The 27,377-nt window shown below is 34.1% G+C and overlaps 1 protein-coding gene across 9 annotated transcripts in view; it reads left to right on the top strand.

The window, feature by feature from the left end:
• The window catches only part of GLS (glutaminase), a 77,915-nt gene that overhangs the window by 17,687 nt on the left and 32,851 nt on the right, over positions 1-27,377 (top strand). For 5 of the 9 annotated variants that reach the window (XM_010602677.3, XM_010602675.3, XM_023542695.2 and 2 more), the window contains exons 4-11: positions 1,712-1,841; positions 2,640-2,719; positions 6,277-6,440; positions 12,787-12,845; positions 21,023-21,055; positions 21,147-21,205; positions 26,359-26,425; positions 26,991-27,041. In XM_010602677.3, the coding sequence (XP_010600979.2) occupies positions 1,712-1,841; positions 2,640-2,719; positions 6,277-6,440; positions 12,787-12,845; positions 21,023-21,055; positions 21,147-21,205; positions 26,359-26,425; positions 26,991-27,041 (643 nt within the window). The other 4 variants (XM_023542699.2, XM_010602682.3, XM_064286887.1 and 1 more) reach the window with 4 other exon arrangements.

Below are 27,377 nucleotides of genomic sequence, written 5' to 3'. Positions count from 1 at the left end.
ATATTTCTTAGGTTAACTTTGAAACATTGCTGGAAATTGATTAATCAAAAGTATTGAAGTAAATACTGACTAGTGTTCTAAAAGATCAATTATTTATATGTCTACAGGTTAATTATGGAATTTAGGGCTATAATTTTTTCTTGTGAGAGGGAGATGTCCTTATCACTGAATATTAATCTTTTTTAATTAGGATTTTAAAAAATTTTAAACCAATGTGCTAATTTTATGTTGACCCAGATGAATATACATTCTGAATTTTTATTAATAGTTAAAATGTGGAATCTGTTTTTAAGTTTTAATTTGATGTTTCATCTAGAACAATTTGAATTATACTGAGATTTAAAAACATTTTTTTTTAATCACAGACTAAAAAAGAAATACCAAAAGTTTTTACTTGCTTGTTTTTCTATTTATGATTAGTGCAAGTTACTTGACCTCACAAAGTCTCAACTTCTTATCTGTAAAGTGGGGAAATCATTCTTCTCAAAGTGTTGATATTTTGAGTATTAAACAGGACGAATAGTACTTGAAACTTAGTGTACTTATTTAAAAAAATGCCAGATTTCTTCTTTTTATTTTCTCTTCCCCAAATAAGCTGCTGATATATAGTATCACATCACTTACCTGTAAGGAATCCAGTTACTGTGCGTAAAAAAACTTCTCACAGTTTTACTGGTTAGACTTTAAAACTTCAACTATGAACATTTGGTTTTTGTCTGTTAAGAGCTTAGCCTTGAGATGTATTTGATTTGATATTGTGGCTGGATGCCCATGTCATAGCAAGTCCCCCTTTATCAATGAAGTATTCTTGATAGTGTTACTGAGGCTCTTTTTAAGATAAGCTCATATTATAGGTGCACTATTTATAACACTCTTCTCTAAGGTTACGTTAAAATATTTTCTGGGTTAAAAATTTTTTTTTTCTGAACAAAGCAGAGTACTGGTTCAAATCTTTAAATTTCGTGCCCTCCCATCCACATTTTGATATGTCTTGTTTACCCTGGCCTTTAAACAGTTTTTAGCAGTGAAACATTTTTATTCTACAATGTATTACATATCTTACATTAAACAGAATAATTTAATACTTTTGATGACTCAAATTGTATAAAATTGTTACACTATTTTATAGTAGTTTTTTTAAAAACTATGTTAGTTTTTACGAACATTTTAACAAGTATTTAATTTGAGGTAAATTAATCTATTGACTTTATCTCCATTTTTAACTAAGAAATGTAAGTTTAAGTACCAGTAATAGTAGTATAGAGGAACTAAGAAGTATGTTTCTGAGGTTACTTAATTGAAAAATAAACAGAATGTCAGCCATGACATATTAAAGCCTGATTTTTTGCTAACTGCAAATCAAGCTGAATGCTTATCAACCCTGGCAGGTTAAGAAACTTGTTTCAGATGGTCTTAATACTTACCTGGTATAATGCTCTTGTCATTTTAATCTTTGACCTAACTTTTATGTACATTCAATTTATTCCTTTAGCTGCTTCAACAGCATACAAGCAACTACGTCAAAGGCTGCTGGGAGGAAAGAAGATAATGTGGAAAGAGTATTACTTGTGGAATTTAGTTTGTTGTATAAAATGATGACTTTATTGTTTATATATAGGGTTAATATCCTCCTAATTAATACTATTTCTTATTACCAATATTAATATTTGAAAGGCACCCAGACTATTAATTTTTTTCTCACATTTCACAGATGTGTTCAAAGCAACATTGTTTTATTGACACAAGCCTTTAGAAGAAAGTTTGTCATTCCTGACTTTATGTCTTTTACCTCACACATCGATGAGTTATTTGAAAGTGCCAAAAAGCAGTCCGGAGGAAAGGTAATTTTTCTGATGTGCGTGTCTTCCTAATGCAGTCACTTAGTGTGTTAAGCTCAACTTGAAGTACAGAGAGTAAAAGTATATATTTTTTTAGTGTTTTGCCAATTAACAAATTTAAGTGAAGCCACTGAATTTAATGTTTTTGAAATATTTTCTATAGTTACTCTGGCTAAAAGGAAACCTGATTTTAAGTATTACTATTTATTCAAATGGTTGTGATGGCTTTTTAATCAGTGAAAGAATTTTATAGCAAATCTCTACAGATCTGATATCCTTCAGCATTAAGTGAAAAGTTTCCAGTTTAAAAAAAAAAGTCTTAAATAATACTAGGAACTGTATCATTAATTTCTACATTTTATTTATTTATTTTTTGTTTTAGCTTTGAGTACAATACTTAGCTTCAGTATATTATTAGCTCTTGATAATTATTTCATTGTAGATATTTATTGCTTGTTTTTAGGTATTTGGTTTCTATTTTTTTTACATAGTACAACCTTATCAACACCCATGACCCTGATTAAAGAAGTTCTTCTTTCCCTTAAAAAAAAAAAAAAAGAACAAAATTATATCCAAATTCATGTTTTAGGCTCTCCTTTTCTAGGTAGAGAGAATGCATTGGGAAAGATAAGAGATGATGGAGACTGAGAGAAGTCAGTTAGATCTCACCCATTCCTCGATTTTGTGTGCCCTTAGCTTTTTTTAGTAATTGGCAGAAGCCAAATTGAGATAATTTTTTTGGTAGAAGAAGAAGTTATTTGCCTATATCTGTTCTTTTTTTTTTTCCAATGTTTTGAATAGGTTGCAGATTATATTCCTCAACTGGCCAAGTTCAGTCCTGATTTGTGGGGTGTATCAGTTTGTACAGTAGATGGACAGAGGTAAGTTTAAGTCCATAAAAACGCACTTCTAAGCCTTAAATTTGTGTCACAGTGAGCATGGGATAAAAAAAGGCCATCTCCAATAAAGGAAGTTAGCCCTAGTATGACATAAATTCAAGAAGGTAAATAAATGTAGATTTTAATTTAATTTTTAAAATAACTCAACTGAGACAGTAACTGTATATGCGGGCGGTCCCCAGGTTACGAACGTCAGACAACTTGGATAACTCATACGTGCCCTTTAATGTTACGTGAATTTCCCCTCACTTTGAAATGATTGAACCACCCGGCTTGCAACACGTTCTTCATCACAACCATCTTGACTTGCTGCTGCCTGTTCTCACACCAAAACGCGAAACCAAACCCACTGCCATCGTGTCGATTCTGACTCATAACAACCATATAGGACAGGGTAGAACTGCCGCATAGTTTCCAAGACTGTAAATCTTTACGGAAGCAGACTAGATATTTATTGCTTGTTTTTAGGTATTTCTAATTTTTTTTTACTTAGTGCAGTACTATCAACACCCATGGCTGGAGCAGCTGGTGGTTGTCTGCCTTTTGGTTGGCAGCCGAGCACTTTAACCACTGCACCACCAGAGCTTCCTGTCTTGCAGTAAAGTAAGGCTAGATAAGAACCGAATGCACCTGTTCTGACTTACCTACAAATTCAACTTAAAGATATAGTTAGGAATGGACCTTGTTTATAACTCGGGAACTGCCTGAACTAAGTTATATGAGGCATTGCGTCTATCTTCATAGTAGTAGTCCTGTTATTCAAGTATATATATAAATACCTGTAGTTATGAAATTGTTTAGGAAAAGCAGACCTGTCAGAACATGGAATTACTCAGTAATGAACTGACCACTAAGAAAATGAGTCCTCATTTCTCAGCTTAACATTGGTTACTCTTGCTGTCAGTATCTTTGTTCCTCATGCTCCTGATGATTAGCGCGATAGTTAGACAATGCAGCGTAACACATCCTGTTGTTCATCAACCATTTGCAAAGTAAAAGGTGTAGCTTACAAAATATGCTGAGTTTCGTGAAGTCAATGAAAGCAATATCTGGGGTATGCTCACATTGCAGACACAGCCACTGACAAATGAGAGTCTGACAGAATGATGAAAAGGACAGTGATGTGAGGGCGCTTCAAAGAGGCTGATTTAATTTAAAAATTAAAGAATTAAGAGAGACCCTTGGAAAAATTAATAAAGTTATGGAATATTTTTTCAAGAATAATGCTTTTTATTATTGTGCTGGAAGTCAAACATAAAGATTTATTATCGTAATTAGGTTTTTGAGAAAAATGATGCCAAAAAGAAAAATCAGTATTCTTTTGTCTAATCTGTAATTTTAGGGTTTACTTTTCAAGATAATGTCCTACTTAAAGCCTCCTCCCTTCTATTTATGAAAGTTTGATCTCTTCATTCTAAGTGATCATTTTATTTTTTTCTAATTATCTTCAAGTATTTACAACAAAAACCATATGACTTAGCCCATTCACTTTGAAAATAAGAAACCTGAGGCCCGGAGTTCCCATATTATTGGCAAAGCTGAAACTAGCATGTAGGTGTCTTAACTTCTAGTGTGGTGGTCTTTCTTTTATGGCACACCTTTATCTTCATCTGAACTGATGGTACTAAACACTCAGTTGTGTAGAAGTGAATGTTGGGTGCTAGGAAAGGACACAAATGAAAAACATGGTTTTTTCCTTGTAGAGCAAATTCTAGTAGGTAGTTACATTCCTCTTTTTTGGATTTGGAAGGAATGGTTTATTATCATGTAATGCTTGCACATGGTATTTCTCTTCTCAAACATTGCCTGTTGGTGGAGATGATTCTTTTAGTGTTCTTTTCTAGAGAATTTTAAAAACTGGCATTGGAACTAGAACGTAGATATCTTTAATTCCAAAGGTAGTAAGATAATTTTTTAGAACAATTATCAAGTTGAAGTTATACTCTTAATTAAATTATGTGTAAATTTGATAGAAAAAGTATTATATGATGATACATACACATGCATAGGCATTTATATTCTATAATTTACTTGGGACTGAGATGGCCATAGGTTCCTGTTTGTCATAGGACAGTCGCTTTTAAACTTCTTGCTTCTGGTAGTTGTTAATAGTGCCAGTTTCGCTTTCAGAAGTATCCCAGTTTGGTCAATAAATGTACCTGGTCACCCACCTTAGAGGAATTAGTAAGTCAAAAGTGTCCAGTAGTTCTTCTTTTTTTTAATATTATGTTCTCAGTTTTATCATATTAAACTATATATTATTGCTTGACTTAAATGTGTATTTGTTTATGCTTCCATATGTGTTGTACAGTCCTGAATTAAAAAAAAATACTTTTGTAATCATTTAGAGTACTATGTTTATTCTTATTATTAAATCTTTTGACAAAGTTTCTACAACATGTTAGAAAAACTTTTGCGATAAAGGATTTATGCATCCATTTATTGGCACAGGACCAAGCGTCTTTTCATTCTGTTATACACAAAGTCGCCATGAGTTGGAGCCAACTCAACAGTAACTAACGACATTTATTTATTAATTCATTCAGTATTTACTGATCGCCTGTAATGTGTTGGTACATTAGGGCACTAATGGGATATGTTAGTGAATAAAGCAAAGATCCTTGCCCTTATGGAGATTGTAATGGAGTTGGTCAGACTCTTTTCATTCCCAAAGCTATGCTGTACCTCCAAGATTGGTAATAGATTAAGCTTTCTTTTTTTTCCTTTTGTCTGTCTACATGGTGATGATGACTGTCTAATGTAACTTTTGTGCCAGCTCTATCAGGTTCGTAAAATTGGATGTTATTTCTCTGAATGAGGTTGGAATTGTGAGTAAATACGGTTCATAAGATGAGACATTTATAGGCAGGCTCTCAGAGAATGTATTGAATCTAAACTGAACTCCTTTCAACTCCAACTAATGGTTTAGCCATGGCTTAAGGGTTTGAGTTAAAAAAAAAAAAAAGAATAATTTTCTAAAAGGGCTAATTATTTTATATGATTGAATATGGGTGGCAGCGATAGGGAGGGTACCTTATTGCCATTAAAAAGGAAAATTCTCACATTACGTAATTGTTGATGAGTCAATTTAGAATCGTTTCATTACCTGAATGCTTTTGGGCTTTTTGTCTTTTTTTGCATTATCCCTCTTAAAATAAACATACTTCTTATACTTACTAGGAGCCCTGGTGGCACAGTGATTAAAGTGCTCAGCTGCTAACCAAAAGGTTGGCAGTTTGAACCCATAAGCTGCTCCTTGGAAGAAAGATGTGGCAGTTTGCTTCCATAAAGATTTACAGCCATGGAAACCCTGTGGGGCAGTTCCACTTTGTCCTTATAAGGTTGCTAGGAGTCAGAATCGCAATGGCAATGGGTTTGCTTTTTTTATACTTATTATTTAATATTAAAGTAAACTTTTGTGGTTGAATTGTGGGAAAAACTATGTAAATTAGAATAACATGTAAAAATAACAACTCCAGTTATGCAGTTGTATTTTTTTCCAAGTGATCTTAATTATTTTTAAATCTGTTTTTAAATAGGCATTCAATTGGAGACACCAAAGTTCCCTTTTGTCTTCAGTCCTGTGTAAAACCTTTGAAGTACGCCATTGCTGTTAATGACCTTGGAACAGAATATGTGCATCGATATGTTGGAAAAGAGCCGAGTGGATTAAGATTCAACAAACTATTTTTAAATGAAGATGGTAAGAATTATGTACAAGCTGGTTGGAAAAAGAAGTATCTCATTTTCATATGTAAATCTTAAGTATTTCTTTTTTCTATATTTTTTGAAGGAAATTAAAAACTTTCCATACTTTTTTTCATTTGCCTTTGGGTTTCTGTGAAATCCATAGAGACAATTTAATCACTTTCTTTTAAAAATTACTATTTTGAGTATCTTATACCTCTGGGAAGTGGGCTGGTACAAAGATGAGGGCAAAGTATAAGAGCTTCACTTTACAACCACGTATAGGTCCCTGAAGGAGCCCTGGTGGTGAGTGGTTAAGTGCTCAGCTGCCATCCAAAAAAGTCAGTGGTTCAAACCCACCAGTCACTCCACAGGAGAAGGATGTGGCATTCTGCTTCTGTAAAGATGTACAGCCTTAAAAACCCTTTGGGGAAGTTCTATTATAGAGTCATCATGGACTGGAATCAACTGATGGCATTGGGTTTGGATTTTTTGATTTGGATAAGTCCCTTGGTGGCGCAAATGGATTTTGCTCGACTGCTAACCTAAAGGTTGGTGGTTGGAATCGTCCCATAAGCAGCACAGAAAAAAGGCCTATAATCTTTACGCTTCGGTAAACATTACAGCCAAGAAAACCCTGAGGAGCAATTTTACTCTAATACTCTAATACATGGAGTTGCCATGAATCAGGATTAACTCAACAGCAACAAGTTTGGTTGTTTTGTTTTTTTTTTAAATAGGGGAGTCACTTGTAAATCTCAGTGTCTGGGATTTGCTTTAAAATAATTTAGTGGAGGGCACCTGGGAGTACAGTGTGGTATAGATGAAGCAAGGTTGCTGTATGTCAATGAGTATTGCAGCTAAATGATGTTACATAGGTATTTTGTGTACTCTTTCTACTTTTGCATGTACTTAAAAATGTCCTTAACAAAAAGTTTTTATTTTTATTACCAGCTCAAACCCTGATTAAGCTAGTATTTTTGCTTTCTTTCTCCTTCATAACATTTAAGATTTGAAAGACTTATCTTGCGTTAAACAGTAGGATAACTGAGAAGTATTATTACTTTACAAGAATCTAAAAGAAAAGGGGTGGACAAAAGTAGAACTTTTGATCTGATACGTGTTTTGAATCTAAGCACTAGCGAAATGAAAATTAGGTTAAACTCTATTCACATAGGTTGGTTTCTGTTTTTTTATTCTTTCGAGCTGTGATAAGGTAAGAAGTAGAATTGAAGAAAATAAGCATAAAAGAATTCAGTGGTTATGATAAATAGTTGTAAGAAATAAACTTTTGTATTTTTTTCTTCCTGCTAGATAAAGAAAAAGAAATGTACTTTATACTTACTTTATTAGTGTTTTTATGAAGTTATGAGACTGGTATTTTCTTATGCTTCTCTTTCTATTTGTTTTGAGAGCAATTAGATTTTCTTACCAACTTTAATGTAATCTTTCTATTCTGATACCAAATTTAATTATGTGGAGATTACCATAAACTATCCACTTCAATAAGAACATGATATGCAGAAGCACCTTGTTTATTAAATAGCTCATTGGCATCCAGATTTAGTAGAGAAAGAATCAGTACTTTTATTTCAACATGACTAAATGTTTTATGAGAAAAAATTAATGCTTTCCTATTGTAATGTAGCACAATGAATTAAAATTCATGAGGGATAAGAAACAGGATCAGCACAAAGCTGGTTCCTTAGAGGTGGAGGTCAGGTGTATCTCTGCCTTCCCACTTCTTCATTATTTGTGACACCAGCTGCTTCTCCAGGGCACTGTACTTCTCTGTGGAGTTTCATAATTCGTTGCAGCAGCCACACAGAACTTAGAGACCATACTCACTGTTATGTGGTTTATTAGGGAAGTAACAGGCTACAGCTCAGCTCTGGATCAATTTGGAAGCACCAGGAACAACTGACCAGGACAGTTCTCAGAGCAAAAAGGCTCATGGAGTGGTTAACCTCTAAGACTTCTCAGCCAGTACCACTGCCCTCCTCCAGTGAACAAGCCCTCCGGGCAAGGAAGCACCCTGGGAAGTCTCCCAAGCAATTTTTCTGAAGAACCAAAGGCAAAAGGCCACATAGGGGAACTCATTATGCCATACCTACGAAAGGCACAAAAAGTAGTTCTGATGGATTTCTTGATTTTTGAAGGAGGTACTTAAATAATAGAAAATAACAAATGGATTAAATAAATAAATAAATAAACTCCATTGCCATGGAGTCGATTCTAACTTACCTTAACCCTATAGGACAGAGTAGAACTGCCCATAGGTCTTCCTAGGCTGTAATCTTTACGGAAGCAGACTGCCATAAATTTCTCCGGTGGTGTGGCTGGTGAGCATTTCAGAAACAAATGAATAAAATGAGCTTGGGGTAAATGAACTTAATATTACAAGTGATAAATATTTATGCTGTGTACATGTATGATTTAAAAAATTATGATTTATTGACATTATAGTCTTATAAAGAAAAAGTCATGATTCGAACTGTGCTTTATTTAGTACTGGTTTATAATAAAAATGAAATGTAAAGTTTAACAAGAAGTTTTGCCTTGATGCTCTTTGACTTTTTCCAAGCCTGAGCCAGCACGAAGAATCTCGAGAATAATGGTAAAATGAAGGCCTCGAGATAATACACTTTCCTCAGTTCTAAATAGGTTCTGTGCTGTACAGTCTTGGTTTTAGGCTAACCCCAGCAAAAACCATTTGTATGTCTTTTTCATATTTAAAATCTTAAAGGTAGATTTATGATGAAACTATACACTCTGTGGAGCCCTGATGGCATAATGGTTAAGAGCTTGGTTGCTAACCAAAAGATTGACATTTTGAATCCATCAGCTGTTCCTTGGAAACACTATGGGGCAGTTCTACTCTTTATAGAGTCGCTATGAGTCAGAATGGACTCAACAGCAATGGGTTTGATTTGGGTTTGGTTTTTATATACTTTGTGTATGTACGTGAGTGTATCTGACATTACAACATTTTCGTTAATGAGTGTGTTCATATTGCCCTAGTTTTATAAGATTGTGATGACGTATTAAAATTAATATGAATATAATGAATTAAAGGAATTATAGCTGTTATTCTTTTACTATTAGTAATTTTAAAAAGCTTTATAGCGTAAAAAGTTTTGATCCTATGGTGAGGAGTTAGCTGATGTCATTATAGATGAAGGAACAAGTTACTTTATGGAGATAACAGTTTTGGACATCACCGATTACTAATGCAGTCTTCTTTTCTACCTTTTAGTGATTAAGTCAATCAGTAAATATTTATACAGTACCCTCTCCTCACACAGCCTCCCATGTTGTTAGCAGCTATGGAGGGTACAAAGTCCTTGGTTCTTGGAGTAACTTGGCTAGTTAGTACTGCACAATACAAAGAGCCTCTTATATTTGGAAAAGAAGCCCTGGTGACACAATGGTTAGGCTCTGGGCTGTTAACTGAAAGGTCGGCAGTTCGAACCTACCAGTGGTTCCACAGAAGAATAGACCTGGCAATTGGCTCCTATAAAGATTTCAGCCTAGGAAACCCTGAGGGGCAGTTCTGCTCTGTTGTTTAGGGTCACTATAAACCAGAATCAACTTGACAGGACCCAACAACAACACTTGGAAAAAGACCCGTGGTGACACAATGGTTAAGTGCTAGGCTGCTAACCAAAAAAGCTGGTGGTTCTAACCCACTAGTGGCTCCATAGGAGAAAAGACCTGCGATTTGCTACTGTAAAGATTCCAGCCTAGGAAACTCCATGGGTCAGTTCTACTCTGTCCTGTAGCATCACTGTAAGTTGGAATCTTCTCCACACACGGTAACAGCAACAAATACTTGGAAAGAGAAGACAAACTTAAGGATTACATACTGCTAATTATATTATCTTAGCAAGCTTGTGATTGGCAAATGCCAAAATGTGTTTGATATTATATGGTTAGAGCATTTGGAAGAGTTGAATTAATTTATATAAGGAAGATAAGACTCAATTGTATAGAAAGGATGAAGTTTTAGTAGTTGAGAGAAGTCTAAGTGGACACTCCAGGATTATACCATGTATAGAATGTATTGCAAATATGTATGTAATGTGGTGTAATTAGGTTTCCTTAATTCTTTAATTTTTATATGGCACTATAAAATTATAGTATGATAACTAAGATATAAATATCCAAATTAAACTGAACATATTTTTTAGTTCTTTAGTATATATATTAGCAAACTTTAACCTAGCAAAAATTAAAAGCCACGTCTTTGTAAGGTTCCTATGCTTAGCATTTTGAAAAGCCTTTTTTAATGTGAAAGAACTCTGCATGTTTTATTGCCTTAGGGAGAATAAAAACTTGTTAAAATTGATGAGTTGTGTATTCTAACTAAAAACATATCCATGAATTTCAGATGTTACCCATCTCCATTTTGTTAGTATACCAAGCTAATATCTCATTATTACAAACAGTAGCCTTTATTAACTAGCTGTGCAAAGTTAAGTGCTATTGCTGCTGTTCATAAATATTTCTTAATTAAGTAAATGTTCTAAATTGAACACTTCAACTCTCCCCTCCTACCCATGGCAGAGGCAGGAAATGTGCAGATCTCATAGATCTTAGACAGGTTTACTTCTGCAGTAAGGATGGTGCTAAAATTATAATAATTCTGTTGTATTTCCAAAATGTTCAGATGTCTGGCTTTTGAGCCAGAGGCAGAGTGAGCAGCTGCTTACATTTGAAAATTACACTGTCATACCATGAAATGAGTGAATGCTTTACATGTTCTTTGTAAGGTCTTTTTGAATGTAGCTTATGCAGTGTTTGTAGAATATTTATGATTTTATATAAATATTTGCTCTTTTGTGACTGTCTTTATTAACATAATGTTTTAAGGTTGTAGCATGTTATCAGTACTTCATTCCTTTTTATTGCCAAATAGTATTCTGTTATACGGCTGATTCCACATTTTATTTATCCATTCAACAATTAATGTAAGTTTGGGTTGTTTCCACTTTTCAGCTATTATGAATAATGCTGTTAGAGACATTTATGTACAAGTTTTTGTGTGAACATATGCTTTTCATTTCTCTTGGATATTTACCTAGAAGCAGACTTGCTGAGTCATATGGTAACCATGTTTAACATTTTAAGGAACTGCCAACTGTTTTCCAAAGCCCAGAGTTAATCCTAAAGGATCAACTCACAGAATATAAAAAAAAAAAAGCTTGGTTAAAATTTAAGGAGACAAATGATATTAACTTAATGCACTTTGCTAGATTTGTCAAATTAGATAAGAACTTGTTCCCAAAGAAATAAATAACCATAACAAACAGATAAATTAGGAAGTGTGCTTGCAAATATAAGTATTCATTGCTTAAGAGTTTTGTGTTTGATGTTTTTTGCAGTGCAGTGAGTGAGAATGTAATCATCTGCAATTTGAAATCCTGTTTATTTTAAAAACTAGGAGAGGAAATAGGATTTTGGTTGAACTTAAAATTTTAAGTAACTTTTAAAATTACATAAATAATCCCTATTGTCAGGAAAGGAGCACTGGTGGCACAGTGGTTAAACGTTTGGCTGTTAACCAAAAGGTCAGCAGTTCGAATCCACCAGTCACACCTTGGAAACCTTATGGAGCAGTTCTTCTCTGTCTTGTAGAGTCACCATGAGTTGGAATCGACAGCAGTGTTTCTTTCTTTCTTTTTTTTTTTTTTATTGTCAGGAAACATAGAAAGCATCACCAGTACAATTTAAATTCCCTATTTTTTTTATGATCATAGTATCATGTGAGTATCACTTGATAGTGTTTGTATGTTTTCTTTCTCTGTGTATACGTGTGTGTATACACATAAACACAAATGTAAAACACTTAAAAAAAAACAAAATTGGGTTCACATTAGATGTGTTTTATCAAAGTTCGTTATTGTTCAGTGCTTAAGTACGTGCAGGTACTTTCTAAGCATTTCATGTGTTTAATTCATTCAATCACAAATCGACAAATGTAGATACTATTATTTCCCCTGTTTTACATCGAAAAAAATGAGAAACAGTAAAATTCAGTTACTTACCCAAGGACACGTAGCTACTATGTAGAAGAGCTTAGCTACTAAGTAGAAGAACTAGGAAATTTGGATATACTCTTAACACCCCTATTTATTGCCTCTCTGTATATAAATCTTTGCCTGTATGATTATTAGAGCAGCATTCTGGAAGTGAGTTACCAATTTGATACTGATTTAAATCACCCTCCCCCACAAATCTCTTAAGTGTCTTACATAAAAAAGAAAATATTTGAAGTATGTATGCATTGAATGGCTGGGTTTTTTTGCATTGAAGAAAATGATATTATTTTTAAATAATGCTACTAATTTTATGTTTTACAGACAAGCCACACAATCCTATGGTAAATGCCGGAGCAATTGTTGTGACTTCCTTAATAAAGGTAAAATGTTGACATTTCCTTTTAACCTATCAAAATTTTGAAAAATAACTAAGCATAAAGATGGGTTTGGATTATTTATGTAGAGCTGTGAAAAGTTATCTCTTGGTCTTAAAAAAATGTTCTTACTGTATAAGGTTAGGATGTTTATTTCAAAATAAGTGACGTAGTAATTTCAAGGGGAAAATTTAAAACATGACTGAATTCTAACTTCTAGTTACTCTTGAAGATCTGGCAAAAGTGCAAAAAGTCTACTGAACAATAAGCATAGGAGTTAAAGTTTTAATATTTTTTTTTTATCGTCCTCTTCCTTTTGGCTCTTCTAGAGTGAGCAGAGGAAAACAAAATTAAATGCATTTACTGTATAATTTTTATCTTAACCATATGTAGGAATAAATGTTCTGGTACTTTGAGACAAATATTTTATCCTTGAATATTCTCAAGTCTTTTGTACTCTCATGAGCTGGAATCACAATTTTCACTTGAACTTGTTTCATTTATTTTAATTAAATCATGCTATAAGTAAAATAAGGCTTTTTCCAATTACTAAGTTATATTATTATCCTTATTATGCTTTGAAGTTCACATTGTCTTTAATGTTCTGCTTGCCTTATAATTGGACATTTCAAGCATTTGAAAGTGGTTCTGTTGTGAGATACTTAGGTTTTTAATTTCTAGTTATAAATTTCGTTTATATTAAAGTAAGTTTAATTTGTACTGAAACATTTATATGGCTTTTCCAGTAAATCTGTGCCTATTCCAAGTTAATAGACTTGAAATAAAGCATGATTATGTGGCCTTGTAGATACATGACTGAGGATGGGGCCCTCTGCTACACAAAGGGTATAAATTACACCCTTGGCCGGTTCACAAAAATTCATCTCATTTGTATACTAGAAATCCTCTCTTAACTTTCATGAGTTTTATATATTCAAGAGATAAACCTTTAAGATAGAAGACTTAAAATACACATATGTACACACACACATATATTGTTATTTTTGGGCAAATGCTGCATAATCATTGGCTCATTCAATCCTTACAACTCCAGTGAGATAGATACAGCCAAGTGTTATTTTTTAATGTAACTGATTTTAAGAGGCTATGGAAATTTTCATTTTGTCCACTATAACATCTAGTTATTTATGGCTATTTTAGGTAAGAGAAAGTTGTCTGCTTGAGGTGAAAGAAACTTTGTTTCTTATAGAAATCTTTGTTATTGTAGAAAATTACGATAAGAATATGTGCTAGGTACAGTCCTGCCTTCAGGTAGCTTATGTGGTAGTGTGGGGTATGCATGAGTAAATAGGCCTTTACCATGACATTAGAAAATGTTCCGTGAGAGAAAAGTTGTGTTAATAGTTGTTCAGATTTGAACAGTAACTTAAATTAGAGGTATGAAAAGTTATGATGATACAATGTATGCATTAATGCTTGGTGGCCACTAGAATGGTTCTGAGCTTTTTTCGGTCTTTCCAGAAAAATGTTCACATACAGTGATTTTATATGCAACTTTAGTGGGTTCTTGCAGGCCCGTTAAAGCTGATCCATGGACCCCAGTTTAAGAACTTTTATACTGGAGAAAGATTAACATGGCACACGTTCTAAAGAAAGGGCGTATGTGTAAATGATTAATTGAGGACTTCCCTAAGCGCATGCGGTTAAAAGTCTCCTTTTGTTTAATGATTCACGGGTGTAATGCACTGCCCTGAAATGCTGCGTGTGGGAATTGTATGTCTGGTCATATCACACAATCCCTTCATTAGTTTCACTTACCGTGGTCACAAGCCATAAACGATATAACTAAGTCACATTAATACGAGCCCTTAGAAACATAGAGTTTTTTTAGAAAGCTCATACACAACTTAAGTGTGGTTTATTGTGAAACAGTGCATAAATTTAACTGAGTCATCTTGTATTTACAAATTTGATCAGTTATTTTAAATTTAGAAAAATTTTAAGGAGCCCTGGTGGTGCAGTGGTTAACTGCTTGGTTGCTAACCAAAAGGTTGGTGGTTCACACTGGCAAATTTGGAAGTAAAGATTTTGGGGTATCATTCATATTTAAGGTAACTTCTTTGAGTTTTTGTTTTTCAGATGTGTCTCACAAGTGCCTTTTTTTTTTTTTTAAATGAAGTTCATACAAATCGTCTATGGGGAAGTTTGATATAAACCTTTGTAATACTGACTGCCCCATAATGTAATATTTAAGATCTTTTTAAGAAAGAATTAAAAACTTACAAATATCTGTATGCGATCTCTGCAAGTTGTATGATCACGCAGTATTTGTGAATTAGGAATGATTTTGAAATTGAGGTAATAAAACTACAGCTGTAAGGTCCTTCAGCTGTTGTCAAGCCAGCCCTCTTACTTTATGTAACTGAGGAAACTGAGGCCAAATAGCTTGTGATAACAGTAGAATCGGGCCTAAGCTAAATCTCCTGATTTAGATTTTTGTTTTTCTGTTTGCTGTTTATTAGACCTCACTCTTCCATGTTTAATACAGGTGTATGTTATTTCTTTTGATGACCTCTTTGACTTTATCTATAGTTATATTGTCTGAAAAGCAGAAATGTTTTTTTCTTAATTTTAACTTGTGTGAAAGATACCAGTTTTATTGCTTTAAAAAGTTGCATCTGTTTTTCAGTGGGTCTGTGTAGTTATTCTTTGGATATCAGTCAGTGCCTAATATCTGTAAGGAACCAGGCCTCTCCCAATGGGCTTGCAGTTGAGTACCAAAGTGGGGCTATTTTACCATGGCTGTTAGATGTGAGCTCTGTTTTTTAGCTCTCTTAGTTGATGACCTTAACCCTATTAGTGATATTTTTTCTTCCAAAATTCAGGACTTTATTATGATGCTATTAACACGTTTTCCTCACATTACTTCAAGCCCCCAGGAAAAATAAAATTTAACCGGAGTCTTTAGTAAGACTCTTTATTTCATGATTTTGTAGTATTGATATTTTTTCCTTGTAGGATTGGTGGTGATCCTCAGGAAATGGGGGAAGAGGCAAAGCAAATGTTCAAAAGGATTAGCAGATTGTGGAAAAAAGGAGGATTTGGACAGAAGGAACCTGTTGCATAAATTCTTAACTACTAAACTTATAGAAAAACTACAATGTTTAAAATTTTAACCAAAGCTATAGGTAAATACCTTTTTAAAAACAAATATCATTTTATACTTAAAATGCACATTTTTGGGGGGAAAAAAAATAAGGGTACTAGTTTTCTTTTTCTCTGTGGTAGCTACTAACCTTAAAGGAATATTTTTGATGCAGTCTGTTTTATTTGATGATGATAGTGTGTGATTGCCGGATTTAAAGAAAAAAATAAAAATAAATTTGAAAAGGAGCACAGTTATTTCTGAATAAAATAGTGCTATTTTTTATTCTTATGTACTTCTTTTTCTCTTTGGAGATAAAAATTTCACCTAGTATGAATTTAATAGTTAAGGTCTATGGATTACTTGAGGGGTAGTGTGGAAAAATGAGGGCAACATATTGCAAAATAATTGCCATGATTCTGCTTTTTCTATTTTAGAGATCGAGTAAATTCTACTGTCTTGTATGTTTGTCTCTTTTTATTCTAGTTGTAGTTTTCAGTTTTGTTGTTTGAAGAAGCTCAATCTTTTTCATTAGTATTTTTAATATTTTGGAGTTTAGAAGTGGAGTTATCTTTTTTTTTTCCCACAATTTAATGATGCTCCATGAAAATCAAGACACGTTTAATTGTATAATGCTCAGTTTGGCCGTATTAACAAGAACCTGTTAGACGTTCTTGTAAGCCACATACTTGAGGTACTTTTTGACTGTGGAGAGTAGTGGATGATGCATTAGATGTGGTAGCATTCAGAAGACAGAACTGACTATATTGATTTATTTACTTTCACGTTTATACCAGTTGGTATGTTTGAGGTTTTTGCTTTATTTTAATTTTATAAAGGACAGATAATTTATTGCCAAAGGAATTCATTTTTCTGTTGCTTTTTTATTAGGGTTAATTTGTGAAAATACTAGATCTAGAACATTATTTTTTATCTGTAATATCTATTTTAATTCTCCCAGTAACATTTAACTTTAAGGCATTTCTGGGGGAAAGATTAAACTAAGTATTTTATAAGATCATTTTCACTTACCTCTTTTGCCTCTTCTGTTATCCCTAATTTTTAATTGGCTTTTATACCTCTGTATTTTATTAATGGAATCAAATGATTTATTTACAAAAAAACTGATTAATATATTGACTTTAAATGTGCCATATTAATTTTAAATTTATTGGTAGATCTCTGTGTTAACAATAGTGTTTTAATCTGTATTGTGATATATAATACATGAATCAATTCATGAATATGTTGTAAAAACCGACCATAAAAACACTCGAGTACAGTTGTTAATTGCCAGTGTTAAAACTCAGTGTCTCTATATAAATATTTCATTTATAAAGTTTTCTTCAAAAGAATGTAAATTCTGTAGCATGATAACAATGTTTATAGGAAAATAAATATTTATTTGTAGTACTGGGGTCTGATTATACCCTTTTTGAACAAATCAGATAGTTTGCTTTTAAAAGTCATTTTGATGATTGGATTAGAAATGTTGGTAAATACTTTTTTTCCAGTTTAGTCCCTTTTAAAAAGTTTTGCCTACTGTATTTACTACAAATTAAAAAAAACTCATTGCCGTTGAGTCAATTCCGACTCATAGAGACCCTGTAGGACAGGGTAGAACTGCCCCATAAAGTTTCCAAGGAGCGCCTGGTGGACTCGAACTGCTGACCTTTTGGTTAGCAGCCGTAGCTCTTAACCACTACACCACCAGGGTTTCCTTACTACAACTTACTGTTAAGTTATTCAAAATTAAAATAACACAATATCTACTAATGCTTATGCAGTGATCTTCAACTTGGGGGCGTGAATCTTTCCAAGGAGTAAAAGGGAATTGATAGTTTTAAGACAATTTCCAGATCTCAGTTTCCTATATGTGCTCTTTCTTACAATTGATATTCTTTTAGTTCAGGTATCCTTCCATTTTCTAAAAGAAGGGCATATACTTCTTAGCATCCTGAATATTTCTGTGGTATACTGCTTCAGGCTGTAAAAACCTCCTGGGCACCAACAAAAGAGAACATTTTGAAATACGGAGTCAGAACATTTTGAAATATTAGTGTCGGTATCGAGGATATGAATGACTGTAATGACTGGGTAACAAATCCTTTTCTATACCAGGTTGTTTCCCGTTCTTTGGTTTCAACAAAATTGAAGGAGAATTGTCAGTTAATAAGAACATTAAGTGTAATTTTTGAGGGCCGATCGCTCAGACTTTTGGCGTATAATGAGGTATAGAACTGAGTGACAATGCTATAACAAAAGTTTTTTTATTCCCATCAATTTATAGATTGTCAGCAAGGTCCCTCAGCTCATACCAAAACCCACTGCCATTGAGTCAATTCTGACCCATAGCAACCCTATAGGACAGAGTAGAGCCGGCGCATAGAGTTTCCAAGGAGCACCTGGTGGATTCAAACTGCCGACCTTTTGGTTAGCAGCCATAGCTCTTAACCACTACGCCACCACGGTTTCCCTCCCAGCTCATATACTGTAAAAATCAAAAGTAGGTAGAGAATTAAATGCGGTCTCATTCCAGCAATAGAGAGTATTTTTCCAGTGATAAATGAGCTAATTAAAAAATCAATTACTATTTAAAAGGGTAAAGAAAATACTGTAGAAGAACAGTTTTCTCAATTAGTGCGGTTAATTGTTAGCAAATAAAGATTTTTCCTTTAACTTTTTTTTAATGAAAATTTTCAAATATATACAAAATAAGTAGTATAACCAACCTCTGTGTACCCATTGCCAGCTTCAGTTTTTTTAACATCTATTCCTCCACTCCACTGCATTCCCCTACTCACTTGATGATGGTAATGGTTTTACAGCTCTTTTTTTTGGCGGGGGGGGGAGCGGGGAGAGGAAGAGAACTCTCTTTTGTACATGTATACGTGTATGTGTGTATGTTTTCCAACATCTTTGCAAATAAACTTTTTACTGTAACTTTTTCAAAGTTAAAATTACATGATATTTAATAATGGTTATTAGATCCCATGTATACTTGCAGTAAATGAAATCTTTCCAAGGAGTACAGGGGCAAATATACTTTATTAACTTAAATGCCACTTCCAGGACAGATAATAAGAATGAACATTAATCAAATGCCATAGAATTTAAACAGGGTAATTTTGGGAAGAGACTTCCTTGAGTTAACACACAGTAATTCAGATATTTTGTTTTGCTCTGTTTACATAATCTGCCTAGGCATTTTAAGTAGTTTACCCAAAATGTTGTATAATGACAAACATTGGTAAACACCAGTTGTTTTTCGTAAAAACAAAATAGAAACAAAACATAATCGTGCTTTAATTTAGTAAGCAAAAAAATAGACCAAGTGTGTGACCATACCCTAGAGTTAAAACAGTTTTTATTTATTTTTTTCATACTAAACATGACAGCTAAATAAGGGAAATTAGTTTTACAGGCACAGTTTAGGTCAGTGAATGAAAGTTTAATATAACTTTTGGTTATTTTACATTGATTAACTACATAACTAGTAGTTATCCACGTGCCATCCCAATGCAAATACTGACATCTTTTTCCGAAAGAGTTGGTTTTTTTTGTTTGTTTTGTTTTTTGTGCTTTTTCAAAGGTTAAAAAGGTTTTTATGGTTTAAATGTTGTTACATATTTTACAGCATTAGGATCTATGGAATATTTTGACAACTGCAACAGTTCAATGAAGTTGGTAATTTCTTCTTTTAATTATTTTTCATTGAACAGCTTTGGAGTTACATTTCTCCCTTCTTATTTCTGGTGTATTATAAGGAAAGAAAACTTAAAATATGTCAAAGGATGCTTTAGGGAAAATATATAGATTGTGATTACCATATGGCTAAAGCTAAATTAATTAACCTTATATTTGTAAGCTTTATTAACACTTTTGATGACATAGTGTGGTGTTTCTTTCAGTTACTGATTGACTGGTTTCAGTGACTACACATCCTTTCTCCAGTATATTCATTGGTAGAGTTTCACACATTATCCACCACAACTTAATCTACTTGTGAAGTGGAGAATGAACCTAGCTTTATACAGTTAAATAATAATCTAGTACAGGTTTCCCTTCCCTAACCCCACAATAAATATCTAAAGTGTAATGTTTTGGATCTTTTGAGGGTAAGGTTTAAAAAAGTACATTTTTTAAAGCTTTATATGCCAAATTATTTTATTTTAAAACTGTTTTAAAAATTAGAGATGTATTGTTTCTATTGGGGGCATATCACCAATTAATACGTTTGATTTCAGATCTACAACTTACTGCTTTGTAAACTTCGCCGAGGTAAAATGAAACCATTTGGTTACTTGAACTGATCTACGTTACATAGGTTTTTCCTATTGACATTTGCGGTAGCGAACATGTCAGAAATAGAGGTGCTGAAACAATACATCTTCCATGATCTGAATTGGCACAATGCTAAGTATAATTGTAGTTAATTTTTTAGATAGTATAAAATATAAATTTTAATTTTTTAGTTCAAGTGTTATTGTAAGCAGTGAGAGATATTAAGGGTAGCTCTTTTTCTGCACTAGTTAAATATACCCAGAATGTTTGTATATATTAGAATTATAAAAGATTAATTTTACAACATAACTCATTTTTCTAACACTAATATTGGTATAACTGTATATGCATATATAGGTAGATCGTTTTTAGTTGAAAATTATAATATATGTATACTTAATTCTTTTCTAAGGGTGAAACTTTATTTTAAGTTTTTTGAATGTGAAATTAAATAGTGTACGTTCTAGTAGATTATGTGCTCTCATGAAAGATAAGGGGGTTGGGGTAACTTGTATTTTAAATTCTGTAACTTTGGGTTGGGTAAAGATACACTTAAAATAAAGCATTCCCTTTGTAAGTCAGATCCATTCTCAACATATTGGTGTTAATGAAAGAACATTTAAAAGAATTTATGTAAATACTAAATTGCTTTAGAAGTATTTCCTAGATTTAAAAGTACTAATGCAGTGTGTCAATTATAATGGTAGTAGTTTGAAAGTTTGGTGTTACATTAGCTTAAAATTTAACTGTACTGGTGCCTATACTAATATATTTATGTCTCGTTTCTCTGCAGCAAGGAGTAAATAATGCTGAGAAATTTGACTATGTAAGTGAAATACATAATTCAGTTTTTTATGCCACATTCTCTTTGTATATTTGTCTTTTGATTACTAATATGTCCTACTTTTGGTTTATAGGTGATGCAGTTTTTGAATAAGATGGCTGGTAATGAATATGTTGGATTCAGTAATGCCACGTGAGTCTTATTTATGACTTAAATTTTTATAGGGGAACAGGCCACTCAGATTAGTGGAAAAAAACTGGATTACACAATTTTGTTTTTGTTGTTGTTGTTCAGTGCTGTCGAGCTGGTTCCAGCTTGTAGCGACCCTATATTCTGTGTACGACAGAATGAAACACTGCCTGGTCTTGGCGCCATCCTTAATATCATTATTATGCTTGAGCCCATTGTTGCAGCCACCACATCAGTCCATCTCATTGAGAGTCTTCCTCTTTTTCGCTGACCCTCTGCTTTACCAAGCATGATGTTCTTCTCCAAGGACTGGTCCCTCTAGATAACATGGCCGGAGTACATGTGACGAAGTCTCACCATCCTTGCTTCTACGGAGCATTCTGGCTGCACTGCCAAGATAGATTTGTTTGTTCTTCTGGCAGTCCGTGGTATATTCGATATTCTTCACCAGCACCATAATTAAAAGGCATAAATTCTTCTTCAGTCTTTCTTATTCATTGTCCAGCTTTCACATGCACATGAGGTAATTGAAAATACCATGGCTTGAGTCAGGCATACCTTAGTCATCAAAGTGACATCCTTGCTTTTTAATACTTTAAAGAGGTCTTTTGCAGCAGATTTGCCCAATGCAATACATCATTTCATTTCTTGGCTGCTACTTCCATGGGCATTGATTGTCAATCCAGGTAAAATGAGATCCTTGACAACTTCAATATTTTTTCCATTTATCATGATGTTGCTTATTGGTCCAGTCGTGAGGATTTTTGTTTTCTTTATGTTGTGGTGTAATCCATAGTGAAGACTGTTGCCTTCGATCTTCATCAGTAAGTACTTGAAGTACTCTTTGCTTTCAGCAGGCAAAGTTGTGTCATCTGCATATTACAGGTGGTTAATGAGTCTTCCTCCAATCCTGGTGTTGCATTCTTCCTCATATAGTCCAGCTTCTCAGACTGTTTGCTCAGCATACAGATTGAATAAGTATGGTGAAAGCATACAGCCCTGACACACACCTTTCCTGACTTTAAACCATGCAGTATTCCCTTTTTCTGTTCAAATGACTGCCTCTTGATCTATGTACAGGTTACTCATTCGCACAATTAAGTGTTCTGGGATTCCAGTTGTTTGCAATGTTACCATAATTTGTTATGATCACAGTTGAATGCCTTTGCATAGTCAGTAAAACAGATAAAACATCTTCCTGGTATTTTCTGCTTTCACCCAAGATCCATCTGACGTCAGCAATGATATCCCTCATTCCATGTCCTCTTCTGAATCCGGCTTGAATGTCTGGCAGTTGCCTGTCAGTGTGTTGCTGCAACCGCTTTTGAATGATCTTCAGCAAAATTTTACTTATGTTTGATAGTGACGGTATTGTTCAGTAATTTTTACATTCTGTTGGATCACTTTTCTTTGAAATAGGCACAAATATGAATCTCTTCCAGTTGGTTAGCCAGGCATCTGTCTTCCAGAATTCTTGGCATAGATGAGTGAGCACCTCCAGTGCTGCATCCATTTATTGAAACATCTCAACTGGTATTCCATCAATTCCTGGAGCCTTGTTTTTCTAAGCTGCCTTCAGTGCAGCTTAGACTTCTTATCTTCACTACCATCTGTTCTTGATCATATGCTACCTCCTGAATTGGTTTAACATTTACCATTCTTTTTGGTACACTGACTCTGTATTCCTTCCATCTTCTTTTGGTACTTCCTGAGTTGTTCAGTATTTTCCCTGCAGACTCCTTCAGTGTTCCTACTCGAGGCTTGAATTTTTCTCCAGTTCTTTCAGCTTGAAAAGTGCCGAGCATGTTCTTCCCTTTTGATTTCTATCTCCAGATCATTGCACATTTCATTATAATACTTTGTCTTCTTTTCGCACCCTTTGAAATCTTCTGTTCACGTCTTTTACTTTATCATTTCTTCCATTTGCTTTAGCTTCTCTACATTCAAGAGCAAGTTTCAGAGTCTCTTCTGACATGCATTTTGGTCTTTTCTTTCTTTTTAATGACCTTTTGCTTTCTCTGTGTATGTTTTTGATGTCATCCCACCACTTGTCTGGTCTTCGCTCGTTAGTGTTCAGTGTATCAAATCTATTCTTGAGATGGTCTCTAAATTCAGGTGGAATATACCTAAGGTTGTATTTTGGCTCTTGTGGACTTGTTTTAATTTTCTTTGGGTTCAACCTGAATTTGCATATTAGCAATCAGTAGTTGATTTAATTCCTGTGTTTTCCATCTGGTGAGATCCATGTGTATAGTCATAGTTTATGTTGTTGAAAAAAGTATTTGCAATTAAGTTGTTGGTCTTGCAAAATTCTCTCATGCAATCTCTGGTGTCATTTCCAGCACCATACTTTGCAACCGCTGATTCTTCTTCTTTGTTTCTAACTTTGGCATTACAATCACTAGTAAGTATCAATGCATCTTGATTGTGTGTTTGATCAATTTTAGACTGCAGAAGGTGGTAAAAATCTTCAGTTTCTTCATCTTTGGCATTAGAGGTTGGTGTGTACATTTGAATAGTGGTCATATTAACTGGTCTTTGTAGGTATAAATATTTTCCTACCACTGACAGCATTGTACTTCAGGATGGATCTTGAAATGTTCTTTTTGACAATGAATGTGACGCCATTCCTCTTCAATTTGTCATTCCCAGCATAGCAGACCATTTGACTGGCTGATTTGGTCTTTATGCAGTCCATTTCATTTCTAACTATTTCCCATTTTCCTAGAATCGTACTTCGTACATTCCACATTCCAGTTATTAATGGGTATTTGCAACTGTTTGTTCTTGTTTTGAGTCATGTCACATTAGCAAATGAAGGTCTGGAAGGCTTGACTCCATCCACATCATTAGCTCTTTCTCAGTTGTAATTCGAATGCCTTCCAACCTGAGGGATTCATATTCTGGCATTATATTAGACAGTGTTCTGCAGCTACTCATAAGGTTTTCATTGATCAGTTACTTCAGAAGTGGAAAGCATAAAGATTGAAACTGTGTTCCAATAAAACTTAATTTATAAAGACAGATGGCAGGCCAGATATGGGCTGTAGTCAGTAGTCCCTGTTTTGGATTTGTCTGATGGTTTGCAAAGGAGCCCTGGTGGGGCAGTGGTTATGCACTAGGCTGCCAACCAAATGGTCGGTGGTTATCAGCAGTCTGTGGTTTGAACCCACTGTCTGCTCCGTGGGAGAAAGATGTGACAGTTTGCTTCCCTAAAGATTAAAAAAAGACCTTGGAAATCCTATGGGGCAATTCTCTGTCCTGTAGGGTTGCGATGAGTCGAAATCAACTCATTGGCAGTGGGTTTGGTTTTTTGGTTTGGTTTTCCTTGTGATTAGATAAAGGTTAGTTAGTTTTGGGATTAATAATGACTAAGATAGGCTTTGTCCTTCTTACTGCTTTATATTTTGGGAAACAGAGAATGTCATGTGGTTTGCCTACCCGATTTTTATTTATCAGCTTAGGTATTTTTTTTTCTCATCCTGCCTCTTCTGTGCTCTCATATCACCGTATTTTATTGGACTTATTCTCTGTCTCCCTTTGCCCAGTCACCACCATTACACTCTACCCTCCTTAGGATCTGGTTAGAGTTTCGCCTCTTCCAATTCATTTCTGTGTCACCGGTATCTAGCAGAAAATAAGCACTTCGTATAGTGTTTGATGAACTGAACTAAGTGCCAGGCACTGTAATGACTGCTGAGTAGTTAGTCCTTTTTCTATATTGTATTAATGTCTGAAACAAAGTGTGGCAAATTGATACACATTTTAAAGAACTTTTCCATTTCCAACATTGTTTTTCTGACAATTTTGTTGTTGCATGCCATTGATTCCAACTCCTAGCAACAGAGTGGAACTGCCACATAGGGTTTCCTAGGCTGAAATCTTTACGGGAGCAGATTGCCAGGTCTTTTCTCCCATGGATCCGTTGGGTGGGTTTGGACTTCTGACCTTTTGGTTAGCAGCCCAGTGCTTACCCACTATGCAACCAGGACCCCTTTTTCTGAACATAGAGGCATTGAAATGTGTCCACACAGTGTATAAATTTAGAATGTGACATTGTAATCAATAATACAAAGAGTGTCACCCACACTTGTTCTTCTATCCTCAGCCTTCTGGACACTTGTATACTGATATGTCAAGTATCTAAACTGAATCTAAGTCAAAACTCAGTTTCTTTCTAAACTGCCCTTTGCTCCAGGAATCCTCTAAGTACCCTATGATAGAAATCCAGGCTTTGTACCAGACTTCACCCTCTTTCTCTTTCCAGTCAGATTAGAAAACTTATCCAACTGCTGTCGTGTTTAACCATACCTCTCCTTCCATTCCTGAAACCACTGCCTAAATCCAGGCTTTCTGCAGCTCTCATTACTCTCTTAATACGTCACTCACCCTTTCTTCTTCTCCTTTCCCAAACTGATGTCAGAATATCCTTCTAAAATATAAATCTGATAAGGTAATGGTGCTGTTGGAAAGGTTTCAGGCTTTATTTTGTAGGCAGTCAAGAGCCATTTATGCTCTTTGGCATTTATCAGTCTTGATAATGTGGTCCCAGTCTCCATTTTTAATTTCATGTCTGTCCACCCGCCTCCATGAACTGTGTTCCAGATACATCAGAATATTCGTCACTCTTCAATGAAGTTCTGTCTTTTATGCCTTTATAATTTTGTATATGCTACTTGAATTTGCCACTTCTTAGGCTCTCTCTCCCCGAAATCTGTAAATCCAGTGAGTCCTGAAAGTCCAATTCGTGTGTCCCTCTCTCAGTGAAATTTCCATGTATTCCCTCAGTTGGAATTGATTATTTATTGTATTTTGGGGGGAGCCAGAAAGTTTTGCAATTTTTTTCATGTATTTTAAAGGTGAAATATGTGATAATTTTTAAATTAACTTCTTTATTCATGAAATCTGAGAACTAGAAAGGGTCTGAGTTCATTTCCGTCCTTTTATAGCTGAGAAAAATTATGGCTGAAAGAATTGTCGTGTAAATGACTTGCCTAAGGCCACGTAACTAGCCTGTTGATGGAACTGGGCCTGGAACCCAGCACTCCTGAGTAGTTTAGTATTCTTTATATTGTACTTTGCTATACACATTAAACTATAATCACAATTTTACAGACAGTAAATAAGTAAAACGAATTTTTTTTTTCCCCTCCCAGGTTTCAGTCTGAAAGAGAAAGTGGAGATCGGAATTTTGCAATAGGATATTACTTAAAAGAAAAAAAGGTTTTAAGTTTTGTTTCTATTTCAAATTACTCTTTGATTTAGTAAAATATATGAAGATTTATGCTAAGAACTCAACAAAAGCCATTAAGCAACTACCTGTTACTATTTAAGGTGCACAGGATTTTGCAGAGCAGTGGAGTCAGTCCTATCAAATTGTTAATGTTATTAAATTGATTTGTATTGATCAGTGCTTCAAATATTTGATCAGTTCAATTAATGTAAATTTTGCTTGGGATTTAGCCTCTTTTTTCCAAAGTATAATGCCTGTTTATTATTGATTACTTGATTTTTTTAAGTGGCTAGTCCAGGAACATGAGATATAAATTATGAATCTGTTCATCATTGTCAGTTAAACTAGAATTTATATGATGTGTTGTAATTTTATTTTGTTTTTCTTAGTTATTTCATAGTTACACCCTTTTATAGGTTACATGCTATTTTATTTTCAGTTAAAATGAAATATTTGTGTGTGTTTTTAATCTTCACTTTTCCTTTTACTCATGTGCATGTATTTTTTCCCTGTGTTTCTGTATTTTTAACAATCTCTCTCTTTTTGTTTTTTCAGTGTTTTCCAGAAGGCACAGACATGGTTGGTATATTAGACTTCTATTTCCAGGTAATTTACTTTAACTGTATGAACTGTGTTCATAAATGGGTGTGCCACATTTTGTAGAATATAGATGTCTCTGAAACCTTGACTCTAGGCCAAGAGAAAATACATTTCCCATGGACTTTCAAAAAACGCCCTGATAACAGGAAATAGTCTGGTGCCCATGTCTCAAAAAAATTCATGCCTCAATGTAATAAGGAGACTTTTTCTGAAACAATGTATTCAAGAAAGGTCAAAAACAATGTATAGTCCTAGAGATTGGTTTCCTATAAGCTGTTTTATTAGCTTATAAATTTTCTGTGGGGGAAGCTGTTTCTTTATCCTGTTTTTTTTTTTTTTTTT

Source organism: Loxodonta africana, chromosome 6 (genome assembly GCF_030014295.1).
Source record: "Loxodonta africana isolate mLoxAfr1 chromosome 6, mLoxAfr1.hap2, whole genome shotgun sequence".
NCBI classification, from domain to species: Eukaryota; Metazoa; Chordata; class Mammalia; order Proboscidea; family Elephantidae; genus Loxodonta; species Loxodonta africana.
The sequence above is the reverse complement of the archived record's forward strand: the minus strand, read 5'-3'. Positions and strand labels throughout refer to the sequence as shown.